Genomic DNA, 27,249 nt, shown 5'->3' on the forward strand with positions numbered 1-27,249 from the left:
TTCCAGAGGATTGGAGGGTTGCAGATATTGTTCCATTATTCAAGGAATGGAGTACAGATAGCTCAGGAAATTATAGACCAATGAATCTTATTTCAGTGGTTGGAAAGCTGATGGAGAAGATCTTGAGAGGCAAGATTTATGAACATTTGAAGAGGCTTAATATGATTAGGAATAGTCAGCATGGCTTTGTGAAAGGCAGGCCGTGCCTTATGAGCCTGATTGAATTTTTTGAGGATGTGACTAAACACATTGATGAAGGTAGAGCACTAGATGTAGTGTATATGGATTTCAGCAAGGCAGTTGATAAAGTACCCCATGCAAGGCTTATTGCGAAAGTAAGGAGGCATGGGATCCAAAGGGAAATTGCTTTGTGGATCCAGAACTGGCTTCCCCACAGAAGGCAAAGAGTGGTTGTAGACGGGTCATATTCTGCATGGAGGTCAGTGACCAATGGTGTGCCTCAGGGATTTGCTCTGGGACCCGTACTCTTCAGGATTTTTATAAACAACCTGGATGAAGAAGTGGAGGGATGGGTTAGTAAATTTGCTGATGATGTACAGGTTGGAGGTGGTGTGGATAGTGTGGAGGGCTGTCAAAGGCTACAGTGGGACATTGATAGGATGCAAAGCTGGGCTGAGAAGTGGTAGATGGAGTTCAACCCAGATAAGTGTGAGGTAGTTCATTTTGGTAGGTCAAATATGATGACAGAATAAAGTATTAATGGTCAGACTCTTGGCAGTGTGGAGGATCAGAGGGATCTTGTGGTCCGAGGCCAAAGGACACTCAAAGCTGCTGTGCAAGTTGACTCTGTGGTTAAAAAAGCATACAGTGCATTGGCCTTCATCAATCGTGGGATTGAGTTTAGGAGCTGAGAGGTAATATTGCAGCTATATTGGATCCTGCCAGACCCCACTTGGAGTACTGTGCTCAGTTCTGGTTGCCTCACTATAGGAAGGGTGTAGAAACCATAGAAAGGGTGCAGAGGAGATTTACAAGGATGTTGCCTGGATTGGGGAGTACGGCTTATGAGAATAGGTTGAGTGAACTTGGCCTGTTTTCCTTGGAACAACGGAGGATGGGAGGTGACCAGATAGAGGTATATGAGATAATGAGAGGCATTGATCGTGTGGGTAGTCGGAGGCTTTTCCCCAGGGCTGAAATGGCTAGCATTAGAGAGCACTTTTTTAAGGTGCTTGGAAGTAGGTACAGAGGAGATGTCAGGGGTAAGTTTTTTACAAAGAGAATGGTGAGTGCGTGGAATGGGCTGCCTGTGAAGGTGGTGGAAGTGGATACGACAGAGTCTTTTACGAAATTCCTGGACAGGTACATGGAGCTCAGAAAAATAAGAGGGCAATGAGTAACCCTAAGTAATTTCTAAGGTAAGGATATGTTCGACACAGCTTTGTGGGCCGAAGGGCCTGTATTGTGCTGTAGATTTTCTATGTTCTATGATCTAGGATGTCTAGGACCAGAGGGCACATCCTCAGAATAGAAGGATGTCCCTTTGGAACAGAGATGAGGAGAAATTGCTTGAGCCAGAGAGTGATGAATCTGTAGAATTTGATGTCACAGATGACTATGGAGGTCAAGTCATTGGGTATATTTTAACAGGTAGTTGAATACCAGTTTAAACTCGATAGTTTGTGGATTGGTCAGGGTGTCAACAGACAGACAGACATACTTTATTGATCCCGAGGGAAATTGGGTTTCGTTACAGCCGCACCAACCAAGAATAGTGAAGAAAGGTTAGGCAGTGAAAGCAGGGGAATGTGGTTGAGATCAATGATGCGGCAAATTGCCTAATTCTGCTCCTATGTTTTATAGTTTCAATGCAGTTTTTTTAAAAGAAACTTGATTGAACTTTTTCACAGATACTGAATTTAACTTCTATTACTACATGATATACAGAATCAAAATCAGGTTTATTATAACCATATAACCACATAATAATTACAGCATGGAAACAGGCCATCACGGCCCTTCTAGTCCGTGTCGACATTTACACTCACCTAGTCCCACTGGCCCGCACTCAGCCCATAACCCTCCATTCCTTTCCTGTCCATATACCTATCCAATTTTACTTTAAATGACAATACCGAACCTGCCTTTACCACTTCTGCTGGAAGCTCATTCCACACAGCTACCACTCTCTGAGTCAAGAAATTCCGGCATGTGACATGAAAATTGTTAACTTGACAGCAGCAGTTGTATGCAATACATAATATGGAAGAAAGAAAACAAAATAAAATAATAATAGTAATAAATAAATCAATTACAGTATACATATACTGAATAGATTAAAAATAGTGCAAAAAAAACAGAAATACTATATTTTAAAAAGTGAGGTAGTGTCCAAGGGTTCAAGTCCATTTGAGAATCGGATGGCAGAAGGAAGAAGCTGTTCCTGAATCACTGAGTGTGTGCCTTCAGGCTTCTGTACCTCCTACCTGACAGTAACAGTGAGAGAAGGGCATGCCCTGGGTGCTGGAGGTCCGTAATTATGGACACCTCCTGCTTAAGACTTTTGTACAGTACTTTTTAAGAAATTAAAATTCCTTATTTTTAGAGGCCTGGAAAACTAATCAACTTTTTTGTAATTAATTGGTATTTGGTTTGAAAAGGGTTATATTCAACATGAGATAAGGCAGGATGAGTGAATATGAAGCAGATGTCCAGTTTCGTTGAGTATGCTACAAAACCAACATTATGAGTTGACAGAGAAATTGAGTATTCTTTCTGAAAGCCCAAAAGGGAAGAAGTTCACGAGCAACATATGCAGCGATCGTTGTACAGCTGTTGTTGCAATGTACTGTCATTTCCGTTCAGCACAAATCTGAGTGACATGTTTCCTGGCAATCCATGATTTCAGATTTTACAGTGAGAGTCCTCTTCATTGCCCCTTTCATTGTCTTACTCTTGAACTGGTGTCCAAACACTGCTAGGATTGAAGCCTCCTGTGAGAAAGGGGTTTGCTTGGACTGCAGAGCAATGTGGGAACCAGGAACCAATGTTTGCTCTCTAATGACACTTCTGCTACAATACCATGGTGATCTCATTTCTGCACAACTTTGTGTATAGGGAACAACAGAGGCACTGTATGAGGAACTGCATATTGGCATAATACCACAGAGAAAACTGGAGAGGTGTTGATCTCTGAGCATGATACCACAGAGAAAACTGGAGAGGTGTTGATCTCTGAGCATGATACCACAGAGAAAACTGGAGAGGTGTTGATCTCTGAGCATGATACCACAGAGAGAGCTGGGGAGATCCACACAACAAAACAAAAATAGGCTTCCTTCACATCTAATGGAAGGTGATGAGAGAAATTGTAGGATCCAGGTATTGTGTCAACATATGCTAGATCTCTCTAATGATCCGTACAATTAAATATTTCTGTTTCTCTGTTTTACTAGTTTCTTCAGCCTCCTTATGCAAGTCTGCTGCACTTCAAGAAGTATGCTTTCATTTCCTGAACCCTCAGTTCCATGCTTTTGACTGAACTCATGAATGAAATTGCTTTGTTTCTATTCATCTACCGTAGATTCCGGACTACAGAGCGCACCTGATTAAAAGCCGCTGGCTCTAATTTTAGAAATAAAATAAAATTTTTAATTGTAAAGGCCGCACCGGATTTTCGGCCGCAGGTGTCCCACGTTGTAATATGAGATATTTACACAGAAAGATATTACACGTGAGGATTTTTTAACTTTTAATTAAATCCATATGGTAACAAACAAATATATATTGCAAATGCTTTTTTTCGAACCGTGCCTGTAATATGGCTACTTTTAAATATACATACGTATCGGTAACACAAATTACGTTGCATATACTTTTTTACTGAACAGCATGAACAACATTCCAATATCTCCTAGCGACTGGTAAAAAAATATATACTGCAGCCTACCAGGAAAAGTTATTGATCGCCTTTAACTTAAAAGCAGCGTTTTCGCTCGGGTCTGATGAGCTCGCGTAACGCGATCGGGTCTAATCGGGTCTGATGTGCTCGGGTCTGACGCGCTCGGGTCTGACGCGCTCGGGTCTGATGCGCTCGCGTAATGCCCCCACCTTCCCGTATATCGCAAACCGGTATCCCACAAGACGCGGCGAAACCGGGTGTGACGTCATAGCATCCCGGGATGTAGTACAGAAAACAAATATAGTTAAAACACTTCTAACTTTAACCAACAAATGAATTACTAAGCGAAAATATTATAAACTAAGTAACTGCCATAAAGGCAGCACAATGCTTTTCTTCGAGTGTTTTCCATGTTGATGAGGGTGAGTACAAATGACTGATTTACAATAATTTAATTGTGAAAGTGCGCTTGATTTATCGTGCAATTTCATTGGACCTCTGTGAACTACTCATTAATTTTATTGGTCTACTGTTACGAGGCAAAATGTTTACGAGGCGGCATGAAAAAAAAAACATGTATTAGCCGCTCTGGATTAAAGGCCGCAGAGTTCAAAGCTGTTCAAAATGTGGGAAAAAAGTAGCGGCTTATAATCCGGAATCTACGGTAATCAATTACTGTTGGCCAGTATAGGCAGTTCTGTGTTTAAGAAAGTGTTTCATTCCTGAGAACTGTGGAAACTCTTATCTCCAAAAGTCAGAAACATCCATTTTCATTTTGTATCACTCTATGTACACTTGGTTAATTATTTAATTTTTTTTGATTGCTCACTATAATAGGAAACTGCTGTATATTTACTAATTTTGTTTGTGAGTTCTTGCAGCTTATTAATAAAGTAATAGAAGTTAAGAAATATTTCAGTATTGGTCCTGGTTTGGTGAACTCTGCTTTGTCCTTTCATTAGGCTGCCGCATTTAACATCTTTATGATTATGGCTAATCGGAGAGCAGCTATAAAGAGCTTTAAATTCCATGTACCTGTTTAGTAACATGTTTAATACCATATACCCCTCTGCTTATATTGTATGATTTTAAGCTAGCCATTTTTGTGACTGTGAGTAGGTCACTGGAGAAACTGGACAAGTGGATATGAAAGTTTTTATTCATCGTGACAAACATTCCTTTCGAACTCTCTTGCTAGAGTTTCACAAGCCCAAAGGTACACCACGTTCTTATATCCTCAAGATTAAAGATAACAGCTGGTGATTCAATACAATTCAGTAGTTAAAATGACATAGTTTACTTCAATATTTTGGGTTAACCGATGGTTTCTTTGAATTACATATCTACAGTGATGCATCTGATTGTTCAAATACCTTTTGTCACAAAGTAACTCACACAAATATCCAAACTCAGGTTGGAGGAACAACACCTTATATACCGGCTGGGTGGCCTCCAACCTGATGGCATGAACATTGACTTCTCTAACTTCTGTTAATGCCCCTCCTCCCCTTCTTACCCCATCCCTGACATATTTAGTTGTTTGCCTGTTCTCCATCTCCCTCTGGTGCTCCCCCCAGCCTTTCTTCCTCCTGAGGCCTCCTGTCCCATGATCCTTTCCCTTCTTCAGCTCTGTATCAGTTTCGCCAATCACCTTTCCAGCTCTTAGCTTCATCCCACCCCCTCTGGTCTTCTCCTATCATTTCGCATTTCCCCCTCCCCCCACTACGTTTAAATCTCTTACTATCTTTCCTTTCAGTTAGTCCTGACGAAGGGTCTCGGCCCGAAACATCAACAGCACTTCTCCCTATAGATGCTGCCTGGCCTGCTGTGTTCCACCAGCATTTTGTGTGTGTTGTTGTTTGAATTTCCAGCATCTGCAGATTTCCTTGTGTTTGCTCACACAAATAGTCTGCAAGCTACTGGGGACAGAAATACCAACTAGCCAAAATTAATGTTGTCAGGGTTCTCTCTGAGTACACAAATATCATAAGTACACAAACACTATTGATTGTCTAGACCTGTGACCACATTTTAATATTGCTAAGTGACCTTATCTGTCTGGTCTGCCAGATTAAACTCAAATCACAATGATGCAAACCCCTCATCCTCCTTCTCTCCAGAGAGTAAAGCCCAAGCTTCCTTAATCTCTGATCTCTCTAAACCAGGCAGCATCCTGGTAAATCTCCTCTGTACCCTTTCCAATGCTTCCACATCCTTCCTATAGTGAGGCGAACAGAACTGGACACAGTACTCCAAGTGTGGCCTAACCAGAGTTTTATAGAGCTGCATCATTACATTGCGTTTCTTAAACTCTGTCCCTCGACTTATGAAAGCTAACACCCCATAAGCTTTCTTAACTACCGTATCTACCTGTGAGGCAACTTTCACGGATCTGTGGACATGTACCCCCAGATCCCTCTGTTTCTCCACACTCGCAAGTATCCTGCCATTTACTTTGTACTCTGCCTTGGAGTTTGTCCTTCCAAAGTGAGAACCTCGCGCTTCTCTGAGTTGAACTCCATCTGCCACTTCTCAGCCCACTTTTGCATTCTATCAATGTCTCTCTGCAATCTTCAACAATCCTCAACACTATCCACAACACCACCAACTTTTGTGTCGTTTGTAAACTTGCCAACCCACCCTTCTACCCCCACATCCAGGTCATTAATAAAAATCAAGAAAAGTAGAGGTCCCAGAACCCAACCTTGTGGGACGCCACTAGTCACAGTCTTCCAATCCGAATGTACTCCCTCCACCACGACCCTCTGCTTTCTGCAAGCAAGCCAATTCTGAATCTACCTGGCCAAACTTCCCTGGATCCCATGCCTTCTGACTTTCTGAATAAGCCTACCGTGTGGTACCTTGTCAAATGCCTTACTAAAGTCCATGTAGATCACATCCACTACACTACCCTCACCTATAGTCCTGGTCACCTCCTTAAAGAACTCTATCAGGCTTGTTAAACACGATCTGCCCTTCGCAAAGCCATGCTGACTGGCCCTGATCAGTCCATGATTTTCTAGATGCCCATAGATTCTATCTCTAAGAATCTTTTCCAACAGCTTTCCCACCACAGACGTAAGGCTCACTGGTCTATAATTACCTGGACTATTCCTACTACCTTTTTTGAACAAGGGGACAACATTCGCCTCCCTCCAATCCTCCGGTACCATTCCCGTGGACAACGAGGACATAAAGATCCTAGCCAGAGGCTCAGCAATCTCTTCCCTCGCCTCGTGGAGCAGCCTGAGGAATATTCCGTCAGGACCCAGGGACTTATCCATCATAATGTATTTTAACAACTCCAACACCTCCTCTCCCTTAATATCAACATGCTCCAGAACATCAACCTCACTCATATAGTCCTCACCGTCATCAAGTTCCCTCTCATTGGTGAATACCGAAGAAAGGTATTCAGTGAGGACCTCGCTCAGCCTCCAGGCACATCTTCTCAACCTTTATCTCTAATTGGTCCTATCTTCACACCTGTCAACCTTTTGTTCTTCACATAATTGAAGAATGCCTTGGGGTTTTCCTTTACCCTACTCGCCAAGGCCTTCTCATGCCCCCTTCTTGCTCTCCTCAGCCCCTTCTTAAGCTCCTTTCTTGCTACCCTATATTCCTCAATAGACCCATCTGATCCTTGCTTCCTAAACCTCATGTATGCTGCTGCCTTCCACCTGACTAGATTTTCCACCTCACTTGTCACCCATGGTTCCTTCACCATACCATTCTTTATCTTCCTCACCGGGACAAATTTATCCCTAACTTCCTGCAAGATAGATAGATAGATACTTTATTCATCCCCATGGGGAAATTCAACATTTTTTCCAATGTCCCATACACTTGTTGTAGCAAAAACTCATTACATACAATACTTAACTCAGTAATAATATGATATGCATCTAAATCACTAACTCAAAAAGCATTAATAATAGCTTTAAAAAAGTTCTTAAGTCCTGGCAGTTGAATTGTAAAGCCTAATGGCATTGGGGAGTATTGACCTCTTCATCCTGTCTGAGGAGCATTGCATCGACAGTAACCTGTCACTGAAACTGCTTCTCTGTCTCTGGATGGTGCTATCCCTAAATATGCCTAAATATCAACCACATGTCCATAGTACATTTCCCTGCAAAAACATCACCCCAATTAACACCTGCAAGTTCTAGCCTTATAGCCTCATAATTTGCCCTTCCCCAATTAAAAATTTTCCTGTCCTCTCTGATTCTGTCTTTTTCCATGATAATGTTAAAGGCCAGGGAGCGGTGATCACTGTCCCCCAGATGCTCACCCACTGACAGATCTGTGACCTGACCCAGTTCGTTACCTAATACTAGATCTAGTATGGCATTCCCTCTAGTTGGCCTGTCAACATACTGTGACAGGAATCCATCCTGGACACACTTAACAAACTCTGCCCCATCTAAACCATTGGAACTAATCAGATGCCAATCAATATTAAACACGAGGAAATCTGCAGATGCTGGAAATTCCCATGAATTCGTCAGGTCCTGACGAAGGGTGTCGGCCCGAAACATCGACAGTGCTTCTTCCTATCGATGCTGCCTGGCCTGCTGCGTTCCACCAGCATTTTGTGTGTGTTGCCAATCAATATTAGGGAAGTTAAAGTCACCCATGATAACAATCCTATTATTTTTGCACCTTTCCAAAATCTGCCTCCCAATCTGCTTCCCAATCTGCTCCTCGGTGTCTCTGCTGCTACCATGCAGAGTTAAGCCGATGATGTTTCTGTATCTTTTTTATGAAGACTGGTTCTTGTTTGAATTAATATCTACTATATTCACGTAACTCCAGAATACTCCCTGTCAGTAATTATAAGATTGTAGAACATAATATCTCAACTGCAATTCAAGAAACTTTATACTGTATGCTGAAAGATTTTGAAAGCTGGAAGTGTGAAATTCTAATAATTACCGTAGTTACACATTGCAGCTCTGCCCCAGAGATCTACAAATCACTTCCCTTCAGTTTATTCCAACTGAAATACACACTCCTTTCAAAATTTCTGTTAGAGCAGAAACTGATTAATGAACATGAATGTAGATTGGTGGTGCTGATGCATTATTTTTCAGAAATTGTTGAAAGAAATGCATGATGAATAATTGTAGCTAGGTTTTAACACAAGAAATGAAAAAGGTTAGTGATTTGCTATTGGCATAAGATTAGTTGTCTTTGGGAATGTTATAAATATATTTTTGTGCTTTGAAAATTATATGTACCACAGATAAACAACATTGTCGTTTTGTTATATATAATATAAAAGAATAGAATATATGTAATGTTTGTTGATGGCGGTTATATACAGGCCTCCCAACAGTGGCTGGGAGGTGGACCACAGGTTACAACAGGAAATAGAAAAGGTGTTGTTGAATGCCCAAGGGATAGCTTTTTAGAGCAGTTTGTCATTGAGCCTGCTAAGGGATCAGCTATAGTGGATTGGGAGTTATGTAATGAACTGGAGGCGATTAGTGAGCTTAAGGTAAAGGTGGTATGAGAGAGGGGTTGGCCAAAGTAAATTGGAAGGAGATGCTGGCAGGGATGTCAGCAGAGCAGCAATGGTGTGTGTTTCTGGCAAAAAAAAATGAGAAAGGAGCAGTACACATGTATTCCAAAAATGAAGAAATACTCGAATGGTAAATAGTACAACCATGGCTGACAAGGGAAGTCAAAGCCATTGTAAGAGCAAAAGAATGGGCATACAACAAAGCAAAAATTAGTGGGAAGAGAGAGGATTGGAAAGTTTTTAAAAACCTACAGAGAGCAACTAAAAAAATCATTAGAAAGAAAAAGATGAAATATGAAAGCAAGCTAGCAAATAATATCAAAATGGATAGTAAAAGCTTTTCTCAAGTATGTTAAAAATAAGAGAGAAATAAGAGTGGATATAGGACCGCTAGAAAATGAGGCAGAGGCAGGAGAAATAATAACGGGTCAAGGAGATGGCTGATGAACTAAATGAGTATTTTGCATCAATCTTCACTGTGGAAGACAGTAGCAGTATGCCCGATGTTGTGGTTTGTGAAGGAAGAGAAATACGTGGAGCTACTGTTACAAGAGAGAAGGTGCTGTAAAAGCTGAAAGACCCAAGGGTACATAAGTCACCCGGACCAGATGAACTGCATCCTAGAGTTCTGAAAGATGTAGTGTTAGAGATTGTAGTGGCATTAGAAATAATTTTTAAGAAATTATTGAACTCTGGCATGGTGCCAGAGGACTGGAAAATTGCAAATGTCACTTCACTGTTTAAGAAAAGAAGAAGACAGCAGAAAGGACATTATAGACCAGTTAGCCTGACCTCAGTGGTTCAGAAGATGTTAGAGTTAATTGTTAAGGATGAGGTGATGGAGCACTTGGTGACACAGGACAAGATAGTATAAAGTCAGCATGCTTTCCTTCAGGGAAAATCCTGTCTGACGAACCTGTTGGAATTTTTTGAAGAGATTACAAGTAGGATAGAGAAAGGGGATGCAGTGGATGTTGTATATTTGGACTTCCAGAAAGCCTTTGACGAGGTGCCACACATGAGGCTGCTTCCCAAGTTAAGAGTAACAGGAAAGTTACTAACATAGTTAGAGCATTGGCTGATTGGTAGGAGGCAGTGAGTGGGAATAAAAGGATCCTTTTCTGGTTGGCTGACAATGACTAGTGGTGTTCCACAGGGGTCGGTGTTGGGACCACTTCTGTTTATGCTGTATATAAGTGATTTAGATGATGGAATAGATGGCTTTGTTGCCAAGTTTGCAGATGATATGAAGATTGGTGGAGGGGCAGATAGTGTCGCGGAAACAGGTCGGAATCAGAAGGACTTAGATTAAGAGAATGGGAAGAAAGTGGAAAATGAAAAAAAATGCTGGAAAATGCATGTTCATGCACTTTGGTAGTAGAAATAAATGTGCGGACAATTTTCTAAACGGGGAAGAAAATCCAAAATTCTGAGATATATTAGTACATTTATTTATTCAGTAAGTTATGGGTCAAAGTATTTAGTGAACACATTTCTAACTCTTCTAGCTTCAGTCTCATTGCTGTCTGTTCTGAAATTGTTTGGTTGTGTTCAGGAAAACAATGAACTGCCGAGGTACCACCACTATCTGTTCCTGCAGGACACGACAGCGTTTTTAAAAATATCCAGTTATCCCGTCCACATTACTCTGCCCAACCGGCGTTTTCAAATTTACACACTCTGGAGGGCGTTTTAGAAAAGTTACATTTTCGGGGGAGGAAAATGCCATTTCAGTGTGGACAGAGGGTCAAAGTGAAGAGGAAAAGCTTCGGTTACGGATTTATCCAATCTAGTGTGGACATAGCCTTAGAGTTGGTGGTGAGGAAGGCAAATGCCATGTTAGCATTCATTTCAAGAAGTCTAGAATACAAAAGCAAGGATGTGATGTTGAAGCTTTATAATGCACTGGTGATGTTTCACCTTGAGAATTGTGAACACTTTTGGGCCCCTCATCTTAGAAAATATGTGCTGGTGTTGCAGAGGGTCTGAGGATGTTCACAAAGATGACTCCAAGAATGAAATGGCCTTCGTCAGGAGGAGATTGATAGGTTTCTAATTAGTCAGGGTATCAAGAGATATGGGGGAAAAGCCAGAAATTGGAACTAGATGGGAGAATAGTTTAGCTCATGGTGGAGTGGCAGAGCAGACTCGATGGATTGAATGGCCTACTTCTGCTCCTTGTCTTGTGATCTTGTGATCTCAATAATGAGGCAAGTGAGCATATTTATCCTCTTTTATTCAAGAGCCAGTTGGTTGAGGGGTACCCTTTCAAAAGGGTACAATAATTAAAAGTGTTACATGCCTAAAATAAAAAGTCCTACTCACATGAGCCTGAATTCCTGCACTCCCTACCCACCCACAATGACCCAGATCCCTTCCGCTTACTCACCTCAGATGTTACATAGTACAGGTGTTCCCCGTTTTTCGAACGTTCGCTTTACGACAACTCGCTGTTACGAAAGACCTACATTAGTACCTGTTTTCGCTAACCAAAGAGGATTTTCGCTTTTACGAAAAAAAGACACCCGCTTTATATGTGTGTTTACCCCGAGAAAGACTACAATGACCGTGAAACCTTGTGCGGGCAGTTGTTTGCGCATGCGTGTTTTTTTTTCTCCAAATTGACTTTGGCTCGCTGTCTTCCCGATTTTGATAGGTGAAACTACACTGTACATACAATATTTCTACTTTATATAGGCTGTATATTTATCATATCATTCCTGCTTTTACTATATGTTAGTGTTATTTTAGGTTTTATGTGTTACTTGGTATGATTTGGTAGGTTATTTTTTGGGTCTGGAAACGCTCAAAAACTTTTCCCATATAAATTAATAGTAATTGCTTCTTTGCTTTACGACATTTTGGTTTACAAACGGTTTCATAGAAATACTGTACTTTTGGATTGCGGGGGAAACCTGTACATGATACGTGCTGGTATGGTGGTGTGAGTCCTGAGGCTCTTGTGCCTTCTACCTGATGACAGCAGAGAGAAGAGAGCATGACCTGGGTGGTGGGGATCTCTGATGATGGATACTACTTTCCTATGACAGTGTTTCATGTAGATGTGCTCAATGGTTGGGAGCGCTTTACCCATGATATACTCGGCTGAATCCACTATCTTTTAATGGATCTTCCATTCCAAAGCATTGGTGTTTCCATATCAGGTCGTGATGCAGCCAGTCAAGAAACTTTTCATTACATATCTATGCTTTCTTCACAATTGCAATTATACTTGTGTGCTGGGTCCAGGATGGTCCCCTGAGAAAGAACAACAGTGAATGGGATGCCAAAAGATGAAAACATGGAAAAAAAGAGAGGGAGAGGGAGATGATGGAAACATTGTTTCTGCATGAATCATAATAGATAAACAGTCTGAATGGACAAAGGCTGCATATGAATGAATGAGATTAGTATGTTAGAGTAATGATAGAAAATGCAGATAATTTTATACACTTACTTGCATTCACTGCTCTAATATTTGTGTTTGACAGGTTACAAATGGTGTGGGTGTTTATCATGAATCGAATGAGCTCACAAAGCAGTTTCCCCCAGAGGCGACGGATGGTCCTCGGAATAATCATTTTGTTGATTGTTGACGTCATCTGGGTTGCATCATCTGAACTTACTTCAGTAAGTGCAGTGGTCTTGTATTATCTGGTTTGACAGAATGTTTCCTTAAATTCATTCTATTTTGCAGATTTTTAGTTGTTTCATGTCATATTTACAGCAACTCATCATTAATATTGCAGTCACATTCTGAAAATTGCATCTATCTGTTGTTGCCAATGCGGCCACACTTCGTGTTGTAACCTGTGTGGTGAGTTCTTATAACTTTACAGAGGTCATATCTTGATTTATTTCAAGTCAAGTCAAGTCACTTTTTATTGTTATTTCGACCATAGCTACTGGTACAGTACATAGTAAAAATGAGACAACATTTTTCAGGACCATGGTGCTACATGACACAGTACAAAAACTACACTAGACTACAGACCTACCCAGGACTGCATAAAGTACACAGAACAGTGCAGGCATTACAATAAATAATAAACAAGACAATAGGCACAGCAGCGGGCAGTAGGTTGGTAGTCCGATGGCTTGGGGGAAAATCTGTTACATAAATAAACAGCTGAATGGCAGTGTCCGGGATTCCGTCCGTCTCTGTACTCCTGCCGAGTATTTCGTTGCCACAGATGTGGTCCAATTTAATGTCCATTGGAGAGCAGAATGGACGGGAGAGTCAGCTGGTTGGGGCTGGCTTTTTTCCTGGCACGGACTCCTGCCCGCTGGCCTTGCTTCCGCTTCCTCACACACTGCTTACGATGTCCCCACCTTCAAAGTTCAAGGTCATCTGATTTAAATGCTACAGACTTAGACTTTAATGGGGGTTGTACCTCCTGCTTCATCCATGGTTTCTCATTCGGAAACACCCAGGTTGTCCTCGTTGGTGTACAGTCCAAGCACACTTGTGGTAAAGTCTGTGATAATAGTGACATACTCATCTAGGCTGGTCTTTGAAAATGGACCGGACTACTGACTCAAAGCAATCACATAGAATCTCATCGTTTTCCTCAGACCAGTACTATACGACGTTCTGTACCGGACTGTCCTCTTTCAGATTCTGTCTGTATGCAGGAAGAAGCAGCACATCCCTGTGGTCTGTGGACAAGAGCTTCACATGCATTTTTGATGGTTGTATAGTTGAGGTTGAGGGTTTGATGCTTGAGGGTGTTTCTGCCCCTGGTGGGACAGGCGGCGTGATGCTAGTGTTGAGCTAACGCACGCTTCAAGTTGGCCTGGTTGAAGTCACCAGCAATGATGAATTCAGGAGCCTTTGGGTATTCCATTTGAAGGATGTTGATCAGAGTGTAGTTCATTGTCACAGAGTAAGCTTTCCTGCAACACACTGGTAATCCAACACACTTCGGACTTCTGCAACAGCAGACCAGCACATATCATATACCATGTAACGTCTGAGGCCTGAGTAAGTGGAAGTGAGGTGTGGGAATCTGGGTCGTTGTGGGTGGGTAGGGAGTGCAGGAATTCAGGCTCAAGTGAGTGGAAAGAGACTTCTTATTTTAGGCATGTAACACTTTTAATTATTGTGGTTAATATATCAAGAGATGTTCAAAGTACATTTGTTATGAAAGCATGTATACATTATATTATCTTGAGATTAGTCTTACAGGCGGCCACAAAACAAACACAAAAGAACCTATTTTAAAAAAAGACTGTCATGCAGAAAATAAAATAAATTGTGCAAACATAAAAGGAAGCATAAAGATACAAGGAGGAGTCTCAGACCAGAGGGCACAGCCTCAGAACACAAGGACGTCCCTTTAGAACAGAGATGAGGAATTTCTTCAGCTAGGTGGTGAATCTGAGGAATTCATTGCCACAGACAGCTGTGGAGGTCAAGTCACTGATATATTTAAAGTGGAAGTTGATAGGTATTGATTAGTCAGGGTGTCAGAGGTTACGAGAAGAAGGCCGGAGAATAGTGTTGAGAGAGAAATAATAAATCAGCCATGATGGAATGGCAGAGCAGAGTTGATGGACTGAATAGCCTAATTCTGCTCCTCTGTCTTATTGTCTTAAGAGATGTGTTATATGCTTTAGAAACATAGATGTAATTATATATTTCACCTGTTTTTTGAAATGCCCTCATAAAACATATTGAGTTATCATTAACATACACATTTAACAAACAGGTTAGTTTTATGGTAGCTTAGAATTATAACACCTACTATAAGGAGAAGATTGTGTACTATTGTTTAAATAATTAAAAGCATTGCAGGTTACAGGTACAGTGCCTTGAAAATGTATTCACCCCCCCACAATTATTTTCATATTTTACTGTTTAATTTTCTAAATTTAATTTATTAAACTAGCATTTTTGAGTCAAGTCAAGTCAACTCAAGTCGCTTTTTATTGTAATTTCAACCATAAACTGCTGATACAATACACTGTAAAAACTAAACAACGTTCCTCCAGGACCATAGTGCTACATCCCCTATCCCAGGTCCCTCTCTGCCTCTCTCTCCCCTTTCAACTTTCTGCTTCTTTATCTCTACAGTTCTTTCATGCTTATCCCCTCCCCCTGCCCCCTTTATCGTTCCTCTGATTGGTTTTCCACCTGGCATCTCTAGGCCCTACCCCCTCCCCTATCTCTATTACTGGGCTTCGGCCCTCTTTTTCCCCCCCCCCATTCCTGATGAAGGGTCTCGGCCCGAAATAGATGCTGCCTGACCTGCTGAGTTCTTCCAGTGTTGTGTACGTATAAAACTACACTAGACTACAGACCTACACAAGACTACATAAAGTGCACAATAAAGTGCAGGGCAGTACAATAATTAATAAATAAATAATAAACAAGACAATAGGCACAGTAGAGGACAAATTTCAATACAATAATAAATGATGTAGATGTCAGTCCAGGCTCTGGGTATTGAGGAGTCTGATGGCTTGGGGGAAGAAACTGCTGCACAGTCTGGTCATGAGGCCCGAATGCTTCGGTGCCTTTTCCCAGACGGCAGGAGGGAGAAGAATTTGTATGAAGGGTGTGTGGGGTCCTTCATAATGCTGTTAGCTTTGCGCATGCAGTGTGTGGTGTAAATGTCTGTAATGGCGAGAAGAGAGACCCCGATGATCTTCTCAGCTGACCTCATTATCCGCTGCAGAGTCTTGCGATCCGAAACGGTGCAATTCCTGAACCAGGCAGTGATGCAGCTGCTCAGGATGCTCTCTATACATCCTCTGTAGAATGTGGTGAGGATGGGGACTGGAAGATGAACTTTACTCAGCCTTTGCAGAAAGTAGAGAATCTGCTGGGGTTTCTTTGCTATGGAGCTGGTGTTGAGGGACCAGGTGAACACCAAGAAATTTGGTGCTATAACCATCTCAACGGAGGAGCCATCGATGTTCAGCAGAGAGTGGTCACTCCATGCTCTCCTGACGCCAACAACCATCTGTTTTGTTCACATTCAGAGACAGGTTGTTGGCTCTGCACCAGTCCTTTAGCCACTGCACCTCCTCTCTGTATGCTGACTCATCGTTCTTGCTGATGAGACACGCCATAGTTGTGTCATCGGTGAACTTGATGATGTGATTCGAGCTGTGTATTGCAGCACATTCGTGGGTCAGCAGAGTGAACAGCAGTGGACTGAGCACACAGCCCTGGGGGGCCCCCGTGCTCAGTGTGATGGTTTTGGAGATGCTGCTCCCAATCCAGACTGACTGAGGTCTCCCAGTCAGGAAGTCTAGGATCCAGCTGCAGAGGGAGGTGAGCAGTCTACAAAACATTGAGCATCATATTAAATCAAAAGAAAAATTCCAAAACCTGTCAACAATTTACTAAAAATTAAAACCAAAATTGTGTGGCAGAAAAGGTGTCCATCTCCTTTGTAATTATTATGTTAACTTTCCTTGGTGCTTACCAATTCACCCAAATGTTGATGTAGAAAATTAGAGGATTAACTGAATAAGTAAACTTTCTATCTGTAAGGTCCGATAGTGTGGTCGATTTTCAACAGACCAAACTAAAATTAAGACAAAAGAGAATTCAAGACAAGTCAGAGAAATTGTAATAGAGAAGCAAAAGTCTGAGGAAGGATACAAGACCATCTCTAAGACACTGAACATGCCTTGGAGCTCAGTGCAGTCCACTGGGGGAAAAATATGAAACCACAGCCACACTGCCCAGGTCAGGCTCCCCCTCTAAGCCTAGTCACCAGAGAAGAATGGCACTTGTAACAGAGGCTGCTGTGATGCCAACCATCACTCTGAGTGAGCTGTGAAAGGCAGTGGCTGCAACTGCAGATGATGTTCATGGCTCCGTATTCTCTAAAGCCTTGCAGAAAGAGTATATTTATGGACGAAACATAGAAATCACATTACAGGCCCTTCAGCCTACAGTGTGTGCCAGCCATGTAACTTACTCTAGAAACTGTTTAGAATTTCCCTACTGCACAGCCCTCCATTTTTCTAAACTCTGCGTACCTATCTAAGAGTCTCTTAAAATACCCTATTATATAATCCTCTACCACCTTCGCTGGCAGTATCTTCCATGCATCCACCACTCTCTGTGTGAAAAACTTACTTCTGGCAAGCATCTTAAAACTATGCCCCCTCGTGTTAGCCATTTCAGCCCTAGGGAAAAAACCTCTGGCTATCCACACGATCAATGCCCGTCATCATCCTTTACACCTCTATCAGGTCACCTCTCATCCTCCATCGCTGTGGCAAGATAAAAGCTCAGGAAAACAAAAAAATCATGTTCTTGCCCATAAAGACTTTACAAAGCATCACCTAAAAGATACTGTGAAGAAGGCCTTGTGGTTGGATGAGACTGAAGTGGAACTTTTTGGTCTCAACACTAAGTGGTACATGTGGGATAAATCTAATACTATGCAACAGTCAGATAACACCATCCCTGTTGTAAAGTCTGGTGAAGGTAGCATTATGCTATCAGGATGCATTTCAGCAGCAGGGACTAGAAATCTGGTCAAGGTGGATAGACACAAAGGACTCAGAGGTTCATTTATCATTAAAATACAATGATAAAATACAACTCTGAAATTCTTTTTCTCCAGATAGCCACAAAACCAAGAAAGAAAAGAATGGCAGCACAATTGTCAACCCCCAAATCCCCCTCCCCTGCACACAAAAAATGTGGAAAAATTGGGTGTAAAACACAGAATATAAAAAAACTATAAGACTGGGGGGGGGGGAAAGTCAATCGTCCAAGTCCATATCATATCTATATCCTGGGTAGAAAACCTAGGTAACTGTTGTTGCATGAATGAAATCGCCAGAGGGAGTTACTGGTAGATACAAAGCAGCTTCTTCATTCGACAAAACAAGGTACAGTAGGCTTCATATGGAAACGCTTTCGGTGGAAAGGTCCCCTAGCCCAAAGTGGGGCTTAATATTTATTTGCTAAACACAAAGGACAATTCCATATTTACAAAGTATAGACAATGCTTTCTTTTGAAACTACATGCAAACTTCACATCTTCTGATTCATAGCTTTTAGGAATGCATTGTTGCAAATTACAAACATTCGTACATCCACAATACATTACCAAAGAACAGAAGACTGGTAGCCAAAGCCATTTGCTAAATGTAAATGACCTAAACCCAAAAATCACTCTAACAGTCCCTCCTCTTAGCCCTCCTGGACAAAAATAAATTTGTACCAGGAAAGGCCAACCTAGGAGGATCTACTCAAATAGGGCAGCAGAAACACCCTGCCTCACAATTCACCCCCCCCCCCCTCAATTTTGTGTGCCTCAATATCTACCCTAGCATTCCCTAATCACTACCTTTAGAAATGCGGCTTCTTTCATGTGCCTGTCAGCTCTTTCACTGCAGGTTGATTGCAGCTTAATCACATTCCTTGCCTTCCCCCCCCCCCCTTCATTCTCTGGTCACTGAAACTCTCTTTCCAAGAGCACCCACAGGCCCTCTCATCGATGTACAGGAAGGGGTGGGGTGGTCTCCATGGTGGCACCCCCTTCAGAACTGTCCAGTCGATCACTGACCCGACTGCTGAAAGGGCCCAGCTTCTCATTCAGACTGGGGGTGACATCCTTCAGATGCCGTGTGCAGTCTGAAACCCATCGAAGTTGTGGAACTTGCTGTCTCTGCTTTAACTTAAAAATCCCTCCCCATCTATTTTCCAATATCTTCTCTATTCTATGCTATTAAACTAATCATCTACCTTCAGCAACCAGCCTTCATTATAGAGTACCATCACCATCACACTTTAGCATGTTACTGACGGTTTTCTGCCATGCTGTCGGGATTTTCAGCCTTTGTGTTTCCTCTGGGTATGTTTTCATCAGCTGTGGTCAGGTCTGGCATGGCCAGCTGGTGTAATGACATGGTTACTGGGTACACTTGATCCCCCACTCTGTCTGTGGGAGCAACAGGAGGGTGAGTCGTGCGGTTTAACCCTGAGTCCAGTGTTTCCACTGGCTGCCTCGCCGAGTCTGCACACAGACACAAGTGGCATTGGTTAAGAGTACCGTCTGTGGTCCTGCCCACCTCAGGGCAAACCCTTTCCGGCAGCACCCTCACCATGACTTGGTCGCCAGGCTGTGGATGGACCATCTCCTTTCCCTCTGGCTCTCTGATCAACGATTCACTGCTGTTGTTTCGCTCGGCCCTTCAACACTTTAAGTTGACTACAAAGGTCTTTCACATTTTGTGTCATTCTATCCCTGTAAGCCCCAGGTTCCCCTCAACCCGTAATTACCCCATGATATAACTTCAGTAATATCTTCCTAATACATGGTGGGACTCTTCCCTCCCCTTGTGCCCAGCGCCCACCTGGTCCCTCCTTTGCTCCCTTTCTCTGCCTCCTCTCCTTCTCTTCTGCCTCCACCTCTTCATATAGTTTTACTAAAATGGCATGGTTTTAAGGGCGGTATAGCCTGTGGTTAACGGATATGTTTCACTGGGCTTTGCTGGCCATATAGCCGCAGTCTCTCTGAGTATCCCCTGGTGTTTTTGTGCCTTCACTGTACCCTGGACAGTGGTCAGTTTTTATAGGGTACTGCTTATGGGGTTTATGCAGGTCCCCATCTATTTAAACTGGGTTTATCTTTACTTGTCCACAATCTTGCTGCCGACAAAGTAACCCGTAGACACCATCCTGGCTCCAGTCTCTGGTGATCAGGGCAGCTGCGACTATGCTAGCCAGGTTGCGTTGTGTATTCTGTTGGTTGTATGTGTTCGCTGCCCCTGACTTGTCTATATTATTTCTCCCTTTCCTGAATCAATAACAGCTCCTGCTTCCCTTAGGATGTCTGTTCCAAGGATAGTGCCCTCAATATTCGGACATAACCAGAAATACACTGGAAGCTACACGCCCCCATTTTCTAGTATTTGTGACTTCTTTCTGCTTTCAGTGTTTTCCCTCCTACACCCCTAATATAAATAGCCTGTCCGGTTGTTGGCAAGAGTATGTCTTTTATAGATAGATAGATACTTCATTCATCCCCATGGGGAAATTCAACATTTTTTCCAATGTCCCATACACTTATTGTAGCAAAACTAATGACATACAATACTTAACTCAGTAAAAATATGATATGCATCTAAAATCACCCTCTCAAAAAGCATTAATAATAGCTTTTAAGAAGTTCTTAAGTAGTTTACTTAAATACATTGAGTCCTAACCCCGGCACTTTAACATATCTTACTCCTGGCGGTTGAATTGTAAAGCCGAATGGCATTGGGGAGTATTGATCTCTTCATCCTGTCTGAGGAGCATTGCATCGATAGCAACCTGTCGCTGAAACTGCTTTTCTGTCTCTGGATGGTGCTATGTAGAGGATGTTCAGGGTTTTCCATAATTGACCGTAGCCTACTCAGCGCCCTTCGCTCTGCTACCGATGTTATACTCTCCAGTACTTTGCCCACGACAGAGCCCGCCTTCCTTACCAGCTTATTAAGACGTGAGGCATCCCTCTTCTTAATGCTGCCTCCCCAACACGCCACCACAAAGAAGAGGGCGCTCTCCACAACTGACCTATAGAACATCTTCAGCATCTCACTACAAACATTGAATGACGCCAACCTTCTAAGGAAGTACAGTCGACTCTGTGCCTTCCTGCACAAGGCATCTGTGTTGGCAGTCCAGTCTAGCTTCTCGTCTAACTGTACTCCCAGATACTTGTAGGTCTTAACCTGCTCCACACATTCTCCATTAATGATCACTGGCTCCATATGAGGCCTAGATCTCCTAAAGTCCACCACCATCTCCTTTGTTTTGGTGATATTGAGACGCAGGTAGTTTGAGTTGCACCATATCACAAAGTCCTGTATCAGTTTCCTATACTCTTCCTCCTGTCCATTCCTGATGCACCCCACTATGGCCATGTCATCAGCGAACTTCTGCACATGGCAGGACTCCGAGTTATATTGGAAGTCTGATGTGTACAGGGTGAACAGGACCGGAGAGAGCACGGTCCCCTGCGGCGCTCCTGTGCTGCTGACCACCGTGTCAGACCTACAGTCTCCCAACCGCACATACTGAGGTCTATCTGTCAAGTAGTCCACTATCCAATCCACCATGTGAGAGTCTACTCCCATCTCCGTTAGTTTGTGCCTTAAGATCTTGGGCTTCGGATCAATATCGATGCCCTTGTGTCCACTAACATATTGCATGGCCGTCCCCCTAGTAATGCTCTTGTGTACATCTGCAGGTCACCAGCGCTGGCAGTGTTCCCGCCACCACACCTTTTCCTGACCTTTTTGATCTGATCGTCAGTCAGACTGGGCACCGATGGGGTGAGAGATTGTGTGTCTGCTGTGACGTTCATCTGTTTTTGTTTCCTCTGTTTTGGACACTGCTTCTAACCGTGTCCCAATAGGCCACACCTGTAGCATATCAGCTCCTTTATCGTCCCACGTCTATTCCAGCAGTTCCTTGCTCCATGCCCTGGTCGCTAACAAACAAAACAAACTCTCTGAGACATCACAGCAGCTGCATCGTCTACAGCCATTTTACGATCTCTCTTGCACTTTCTTCTGTCTACCTTACTGGTCCAGGAAACTATCGCAGAGTAGGTCAACCCTACCGTTATGCCTAAATCTAAAACTCCCTGATGGGCTGAGTGCAGGCCTTCCTTCAGCATTTTCAGGAAAATTTAGTCGTTCCCTCCCTGGATTGTCCAACCCGGAATACTCCTCATACACTCACTATTTACATTCTGCATTATCCACAGCCGTCTCATCAGTTTTTTGAATCGCTGCCATTATCATTCCCCAGTTACTCTCACCTCCCCCCAGTCACTGCCCCACTTCCCCTTTAGAAAAGCAATATCTTTCTTCATTGCTGGCTTTCCCGGTAGTTGCCCAGGTACCATCCCGCACCCCTGGGCCATCCTGTCCCACATATTCCTCGGGCACTTCGCTTTTTCCAACACGTGTATATCTTTAGGGTGCATCTGGTGAATTTCAGCCATTTCCTCAAGCTTACGCCAGAATTCCGAATTCCCACATGCAATTTCAAGTGAGGGCAACTCTGACAAAATGCTCTGTTTCTCCCCGGATGTGAGGGGCTTATGAATGGTCGTAATCATTGTCACGTGCTGGCTTTGATCATCGGGGTTCGCAACCTGACGTTGCTTGATCTCAATAGGTGCCATTCGACAGATATATCTGGGTAAAACCTCTCCCTGAAATACAGCCACACTAATTCCCACACTATGCAAAATATAAAAGACAGGTACCAGTTAAACAGCACATACGTAAAACCACAGAGTATATACACCACAATTTGCCACTTTTGAGCACCTGAACTCATGATGCTTGCTGTATTGATTTGCATCACACTTGCAAAATGTATACAGTAAAATGCAGCTCCCCGAACGAATATACACGCCCCCTACTCTGGCATCCTGAACCATTGGTAACCACCCTTCGCAACTGGTGGCTTCATCTCACCAAGTTAACACGCAAAGTTTCCTCACATACACACACTACTTTTATATCTACCAGTTCAGCTCTCCGCGATTGTGATACCTGGTATTCCCGTATACCACTGACCCGAACAGATCCAAGTGTGAGTGCTATTTTAGAAAATACTCAGGCTTGCTGGCCACACGATGGGTCACGAAGGTATCCCACTCCTGACACCAAATGTTGTTGCGTGAATGAAATTGCGTTACTGATAGATACAAAGCAGCTTCTTTATTTGACAAAACTAGGCACAGCAGGCATCATATGGAGACACTTTCAGTAGAAGGTCTCCTGGCCCAATGTGGGGCTCAGTATTTATTTGCTAAACACGAAGGATAATTCCATGTTTACAAAGTATAGACAAAGCTTACTTTTGAAATTACATGCAAACTTCACATCATCTGTGGACTGGGATTCACAGCTTTTAGGAATGCATTGTTCCAAATTAAATCCACAATATGTTTTCAAGAAACAGAAGACTGGTAGCCAAAGCCATCTGCTAAATGTAAATGACTTAAACCCAAAAATCACTAACAGTAACAGTCACATTCTCTCTCCTCTCCGGCAGCAAAGTGATCCCACCAGTGATCAAAAGGCAATCTCCCCTCTCCGACAGCAGAACGATCCCAGCAGCGATCAAAAGGCAGTCTCCCCTCTCCGGCAGCAGGACGATCTCACCAGTGATCAAAAGACAGTCTCTCCTCTCCGGCAGCAAAGTGATCCCACCAGTGATTAAAAGGCAATCTCCCCTCTCCGACAGCAGAGCGATCCCAGCAGCGATCAAAAGGCAGTCTCCCCTCTCCGGCAGCAGGACGATCTCACCAGTGATCAAAAGGCAGTCTCTCCTCTCCGGCAGCAAAGTGATCCCACCAGTGATCAAAAGGCAATCTCCCCTCTCCGACAGCAGAGCGATCCCAGCAGCGATCAAAAGGCAATCTCCCCTCTCTGGCAGCAGAGCGATCCCACCAGCGATCGAATGCCCTCTCCGGCAGCAGAGCGAACCTACCAGTGATCAAAAGGCAGTCTCCCCTCTCCGGCAGCAGAGTGATCCCAGCAGCGATCAAAAGGCAGTCTCCCCTCTCCGGCAGCAGAGTGATCCCACCAGCGATCAAAAGGCAGTCTCCCCTCTCCGGCAGCAGAATGATCTCACCAGTGATCAAAAGGCAGTCTCCCCTCTCCGGCAGCAGGACGATCTCACCAGCGATCAAAAGGCAATCTCCCCTCTCTGACAGCAGGACGATCTCACCAGTGATCAAAAGGCAGTCTCCCCTCTCCGACAGCAGAGCGATCCCAGCAGCGATCAAAAGGCAGTCTCCCCTCTCCGACAGCAGAACGATCTCACCAGTGATCAAAAGGCAGTCTCCCCTCTCCGACAGCAGAGCGATCCCACCAGCGATCAAAAGGCAGTCTCTCCTCTCCAGTTGCAGAGTGAGCCCACCTGTGATGAAAAGGCAGGCTTCCTTTTCCGTTAACACAGTACTCCCACCAGTGATCAAAAGACAGGAAGCCGGTGCTCATCTTCAGCATTCACCTCGGTGTTTCAGTCTCCCTCTTTGTTTTAATCGGAGAACAATGAAAAATGAATGCTGTTTAAAAACAGAGAGATCCTGGATGAAACCTGGTAGCCTCTGCTAAAAAGCTTAAACTGGACAACAACCCAAAGCACTCTGCCAGAGCAGCCATGGAGTGGCTTCAAATGAAGAAAATTGATGTCTTTAAGTGGCCCAGTCAGACTTCTGACCTTAATCCAATTGAACATCTCTGACAAGATCTCAAGATTGTTGTCCACTGCTGCTCCCCAACTAACCTGGCACAACTTGAGCAATTTTGCAAGGAGGAATGGGCAAGTTTTGCTCCATCACATTGTGCAAAGCTAATAGAGACTTACCAAAAAGACTACTGGCTGTAATAGCTTCGAGATGTGGTCGAACTGAGCAAAGGGGGGTGAATAATATTGAACTGCTGGTATTTCAGTAACTGAATTTTTAGTTTTTCATGCTTTAGAATCTTCCCAGTTTTTTGGGCTCTACAGTGAAAAAGGAGCATATGATTCATAAATTTAAAAAAAATCTGTTAAATTGATCGATCCCTGATTGTAATACTCATTTATGTGAACAAAGGGTTGGGGCCTGAATACTTTTACTAGGCACTGCACAACATTGTATGTGTGCATACCTGGAGATGTGCTTTGCATAAGTGGTGATTGTAAATACAACATTTTTACAGATTGTGTTGTTTTAAGAGGAGTACAAAAGTTCAGGGAGCAGATAAAATCCTTAATTTGTTGTACATGAAGATTAACTGGCTTAGTAGGTCTTTAAAAAAATTTTAACCATGCTTTTTTTCTTCTTCTTTCCAGTATATATTTAAAAAGTATGAGAAACCCTTTTTTAGTACATTTGCCAAAACATCCATGTTTGTTCTTTACTTAATTGGATTCCTTGTGTGGAAGCCATGGCGGGAGCAATGTACCAATGGAAGGCATGTTGCGTTGGTGAGTAACTTTCCCAACTAAGCCCTCAATCTACATTTTCTTAATAATTTTAAAGGCAATATATTGTAAATAACTTGTGTTGCTGCAAGTTTAGGAACATAAACTATAGAACACTGGAACAGACCCTTCAGCCCATAATATCGGAATAATACCCTTCCACTACCCTCTGCCTTCTATGACCAAGTCAATTTTGATTCTAATCTACCAAGTCTCTGCAGATCGCCAAGTACCTTAATCTTCTGAATCAGCCATCTACGACCGTATTCCTTGGAACGTAGAAGTTTGAGATTGCAAAATTATGAAGGGTATACAGTAGGTAGGGTAAATGTAAGCAGTTTTTTTCCACTCAACTTAAGGGGGACTACAACTAGAGATCATGGGTTAATGGTGAAAGGTGAAAAAGTTAAAGGGAACGTGATAGGAAACCTCTTCACGCAGAGGAACAAGCTGTCAGGGCAAGTGGTGCGTGCAATCTCAACTTCACGGAGGGCTATGGTCCCAGTGCAGGTCGATGGGAATAGGCACAAACTAGATGGGTCTAAGGGCCTGTTTCTGTGTTGTATTTTCCTGTGACTCATGAGAGACCCTGTGAAACTGTGAAAGGTTTACTAGCTTTACTTTAAGATGTAATTTTCTGATTTATGGTTACAGTAAATGTCAAAAACATACCCGCACAGAAATAATTAATTGTTATTCAATCTTAGCGGATGTACCAAGATCAATTTTCCCATATTAATATGCTGTTTCTGGTGCCAGCTTAGTAAACTATTTCTTTTTTTAAGTTTGCAGATGCTGAAAGTTATCTTGCAACTTGTACTACCGACACTAGTGTAAATAATTCTTTGGTGAGTACGCAGTGTTGCAAACAATTTTGTCTTCCTGTTATAAAGGGTTTATATTGCTAGAAAACCATCCATAAAGTGAATTTCCATAAGGTTAAACCAAGATTCCCATGATATTACTAGGGATGCATTCCTGTAGGACGTGTTTCGCTCAGCAGTCCATAAGCCATAGGAGCAGAATTAGGCCATCTAGCCCATGGATCTGCTCCACCATTCCATCATGGCTGATCTCGGATCCCATTCAACCCCATACACCTGCCTTCTCATCATATTCTTTGATGCCCTGATTGATCAAGAAATGATCAACCTCTGCCTTAAATATATGCATAGCTTTGGCCTCCGCTGCAGTCGGTGGCAGAGCATTCCATAGATTTACTACCTTCTGGCTCAGAAAATTCCTCTTTACCTCTAATGATGTTGTGGGGGTGGAACTGGACTCTCTGACTGTGGTTTCTGAAAAGAGGATGCTGTCCAAGTTGCATGCCATCTTGGACAATGTCTCCCATCCACTCAATAATGTACTGGTTAGGCACAGGAGAACATTCAGCCAGAGACTCATTCCACCAAGATGCAACACTGAGCATCATAGGAAGTCATTCCTGCCTGTGGCCATCAAACTTTACAACTCCTCCCTCGGAGTGTCAGACACCCTGAGCCAATAGGCTGGTCCTGGACTTAATTCCACTTGGCATAGTTTACTTATTATTATTTAATTATTTATGGTTTTATATTGCTGTATTTCTACACTATTCTTGGTTGGTGCAACTGTAAAGAAACCCAACTTCCCTCGGGATCAATAAAGTATGTCTGTCTGTCTGTCTATTCTTAAAGGTTGCCCCTCAATTTTGATGCTGTTCCCTCTAGTTTTGAATACCTCTACCACAGGAAACATCCTCTCCACATCCACCCTGAGTGATTGGGGGCGTGGTGGAAAGGGCAGGGTTTCAGATTTCTGCATCATTGGGACCTCTTCCAGTGAAGTTATGACCTGAACAGAAAAGGTGGCTGACACCTGAAGCCAAGGGGGACCAATATATTCCTGGGCGGGTTTGCTAGA

General features: G+C 43.0%; 1 protein-coding gene across 6 annotated transcripts in view; it reads left to right on the forward strand.

Annotated features, from left to right (window-relative positions):
* LOC140728603 (solute carrier family 35 member F5-like) overlaps positions 1-27,249 on the forward strand; it is a 177,998-nt gene that overhangs the window by 30,648 nt on the left and 120,101 nt on the right. For 5 of the 6 annotated variants that reach the window (XM_073047589.1, XM_073047585.1, XM_073047586.1 and 2 more), the window contains exons 2-4: positions 12,878-13,016; positions 25,216-25,350; positions 26,133-26,195. In XM_073047589.1, the coding sequence (XP_072903690.1) occupies positions 12,885-13,016; positions 25,216-25,350; positions 26,133-26,195 (330 nt within the window). In that variant the 5' untranslated portion in view covers positions 12,878-12,884. Of the gene's footprint in view, positions 1-12,877; positions 13,017-21,598; positions 21,684-25,215; positions 25,351-26,132; positions 26,196-27,249 lie in introns of those variants that run through there. The other variant, XM_073047588.1, reaches the window with a different exon arrangement.

Source organism: Hemitrygon akajei, chromosome 5 (genome assembly GCF_048418815.1).
Source record: "Hemitrygon akajei chromosome 5, sHemAka1.3, whole genome shotgun sequence".
Classification (NCBI taxonomy): Eukaryota; Metazoa; Chordata; class Chondrichthyes; order Myliobatiformes; family Dasyatidae; genus Hemitrygon; species Hemitrygon akajei.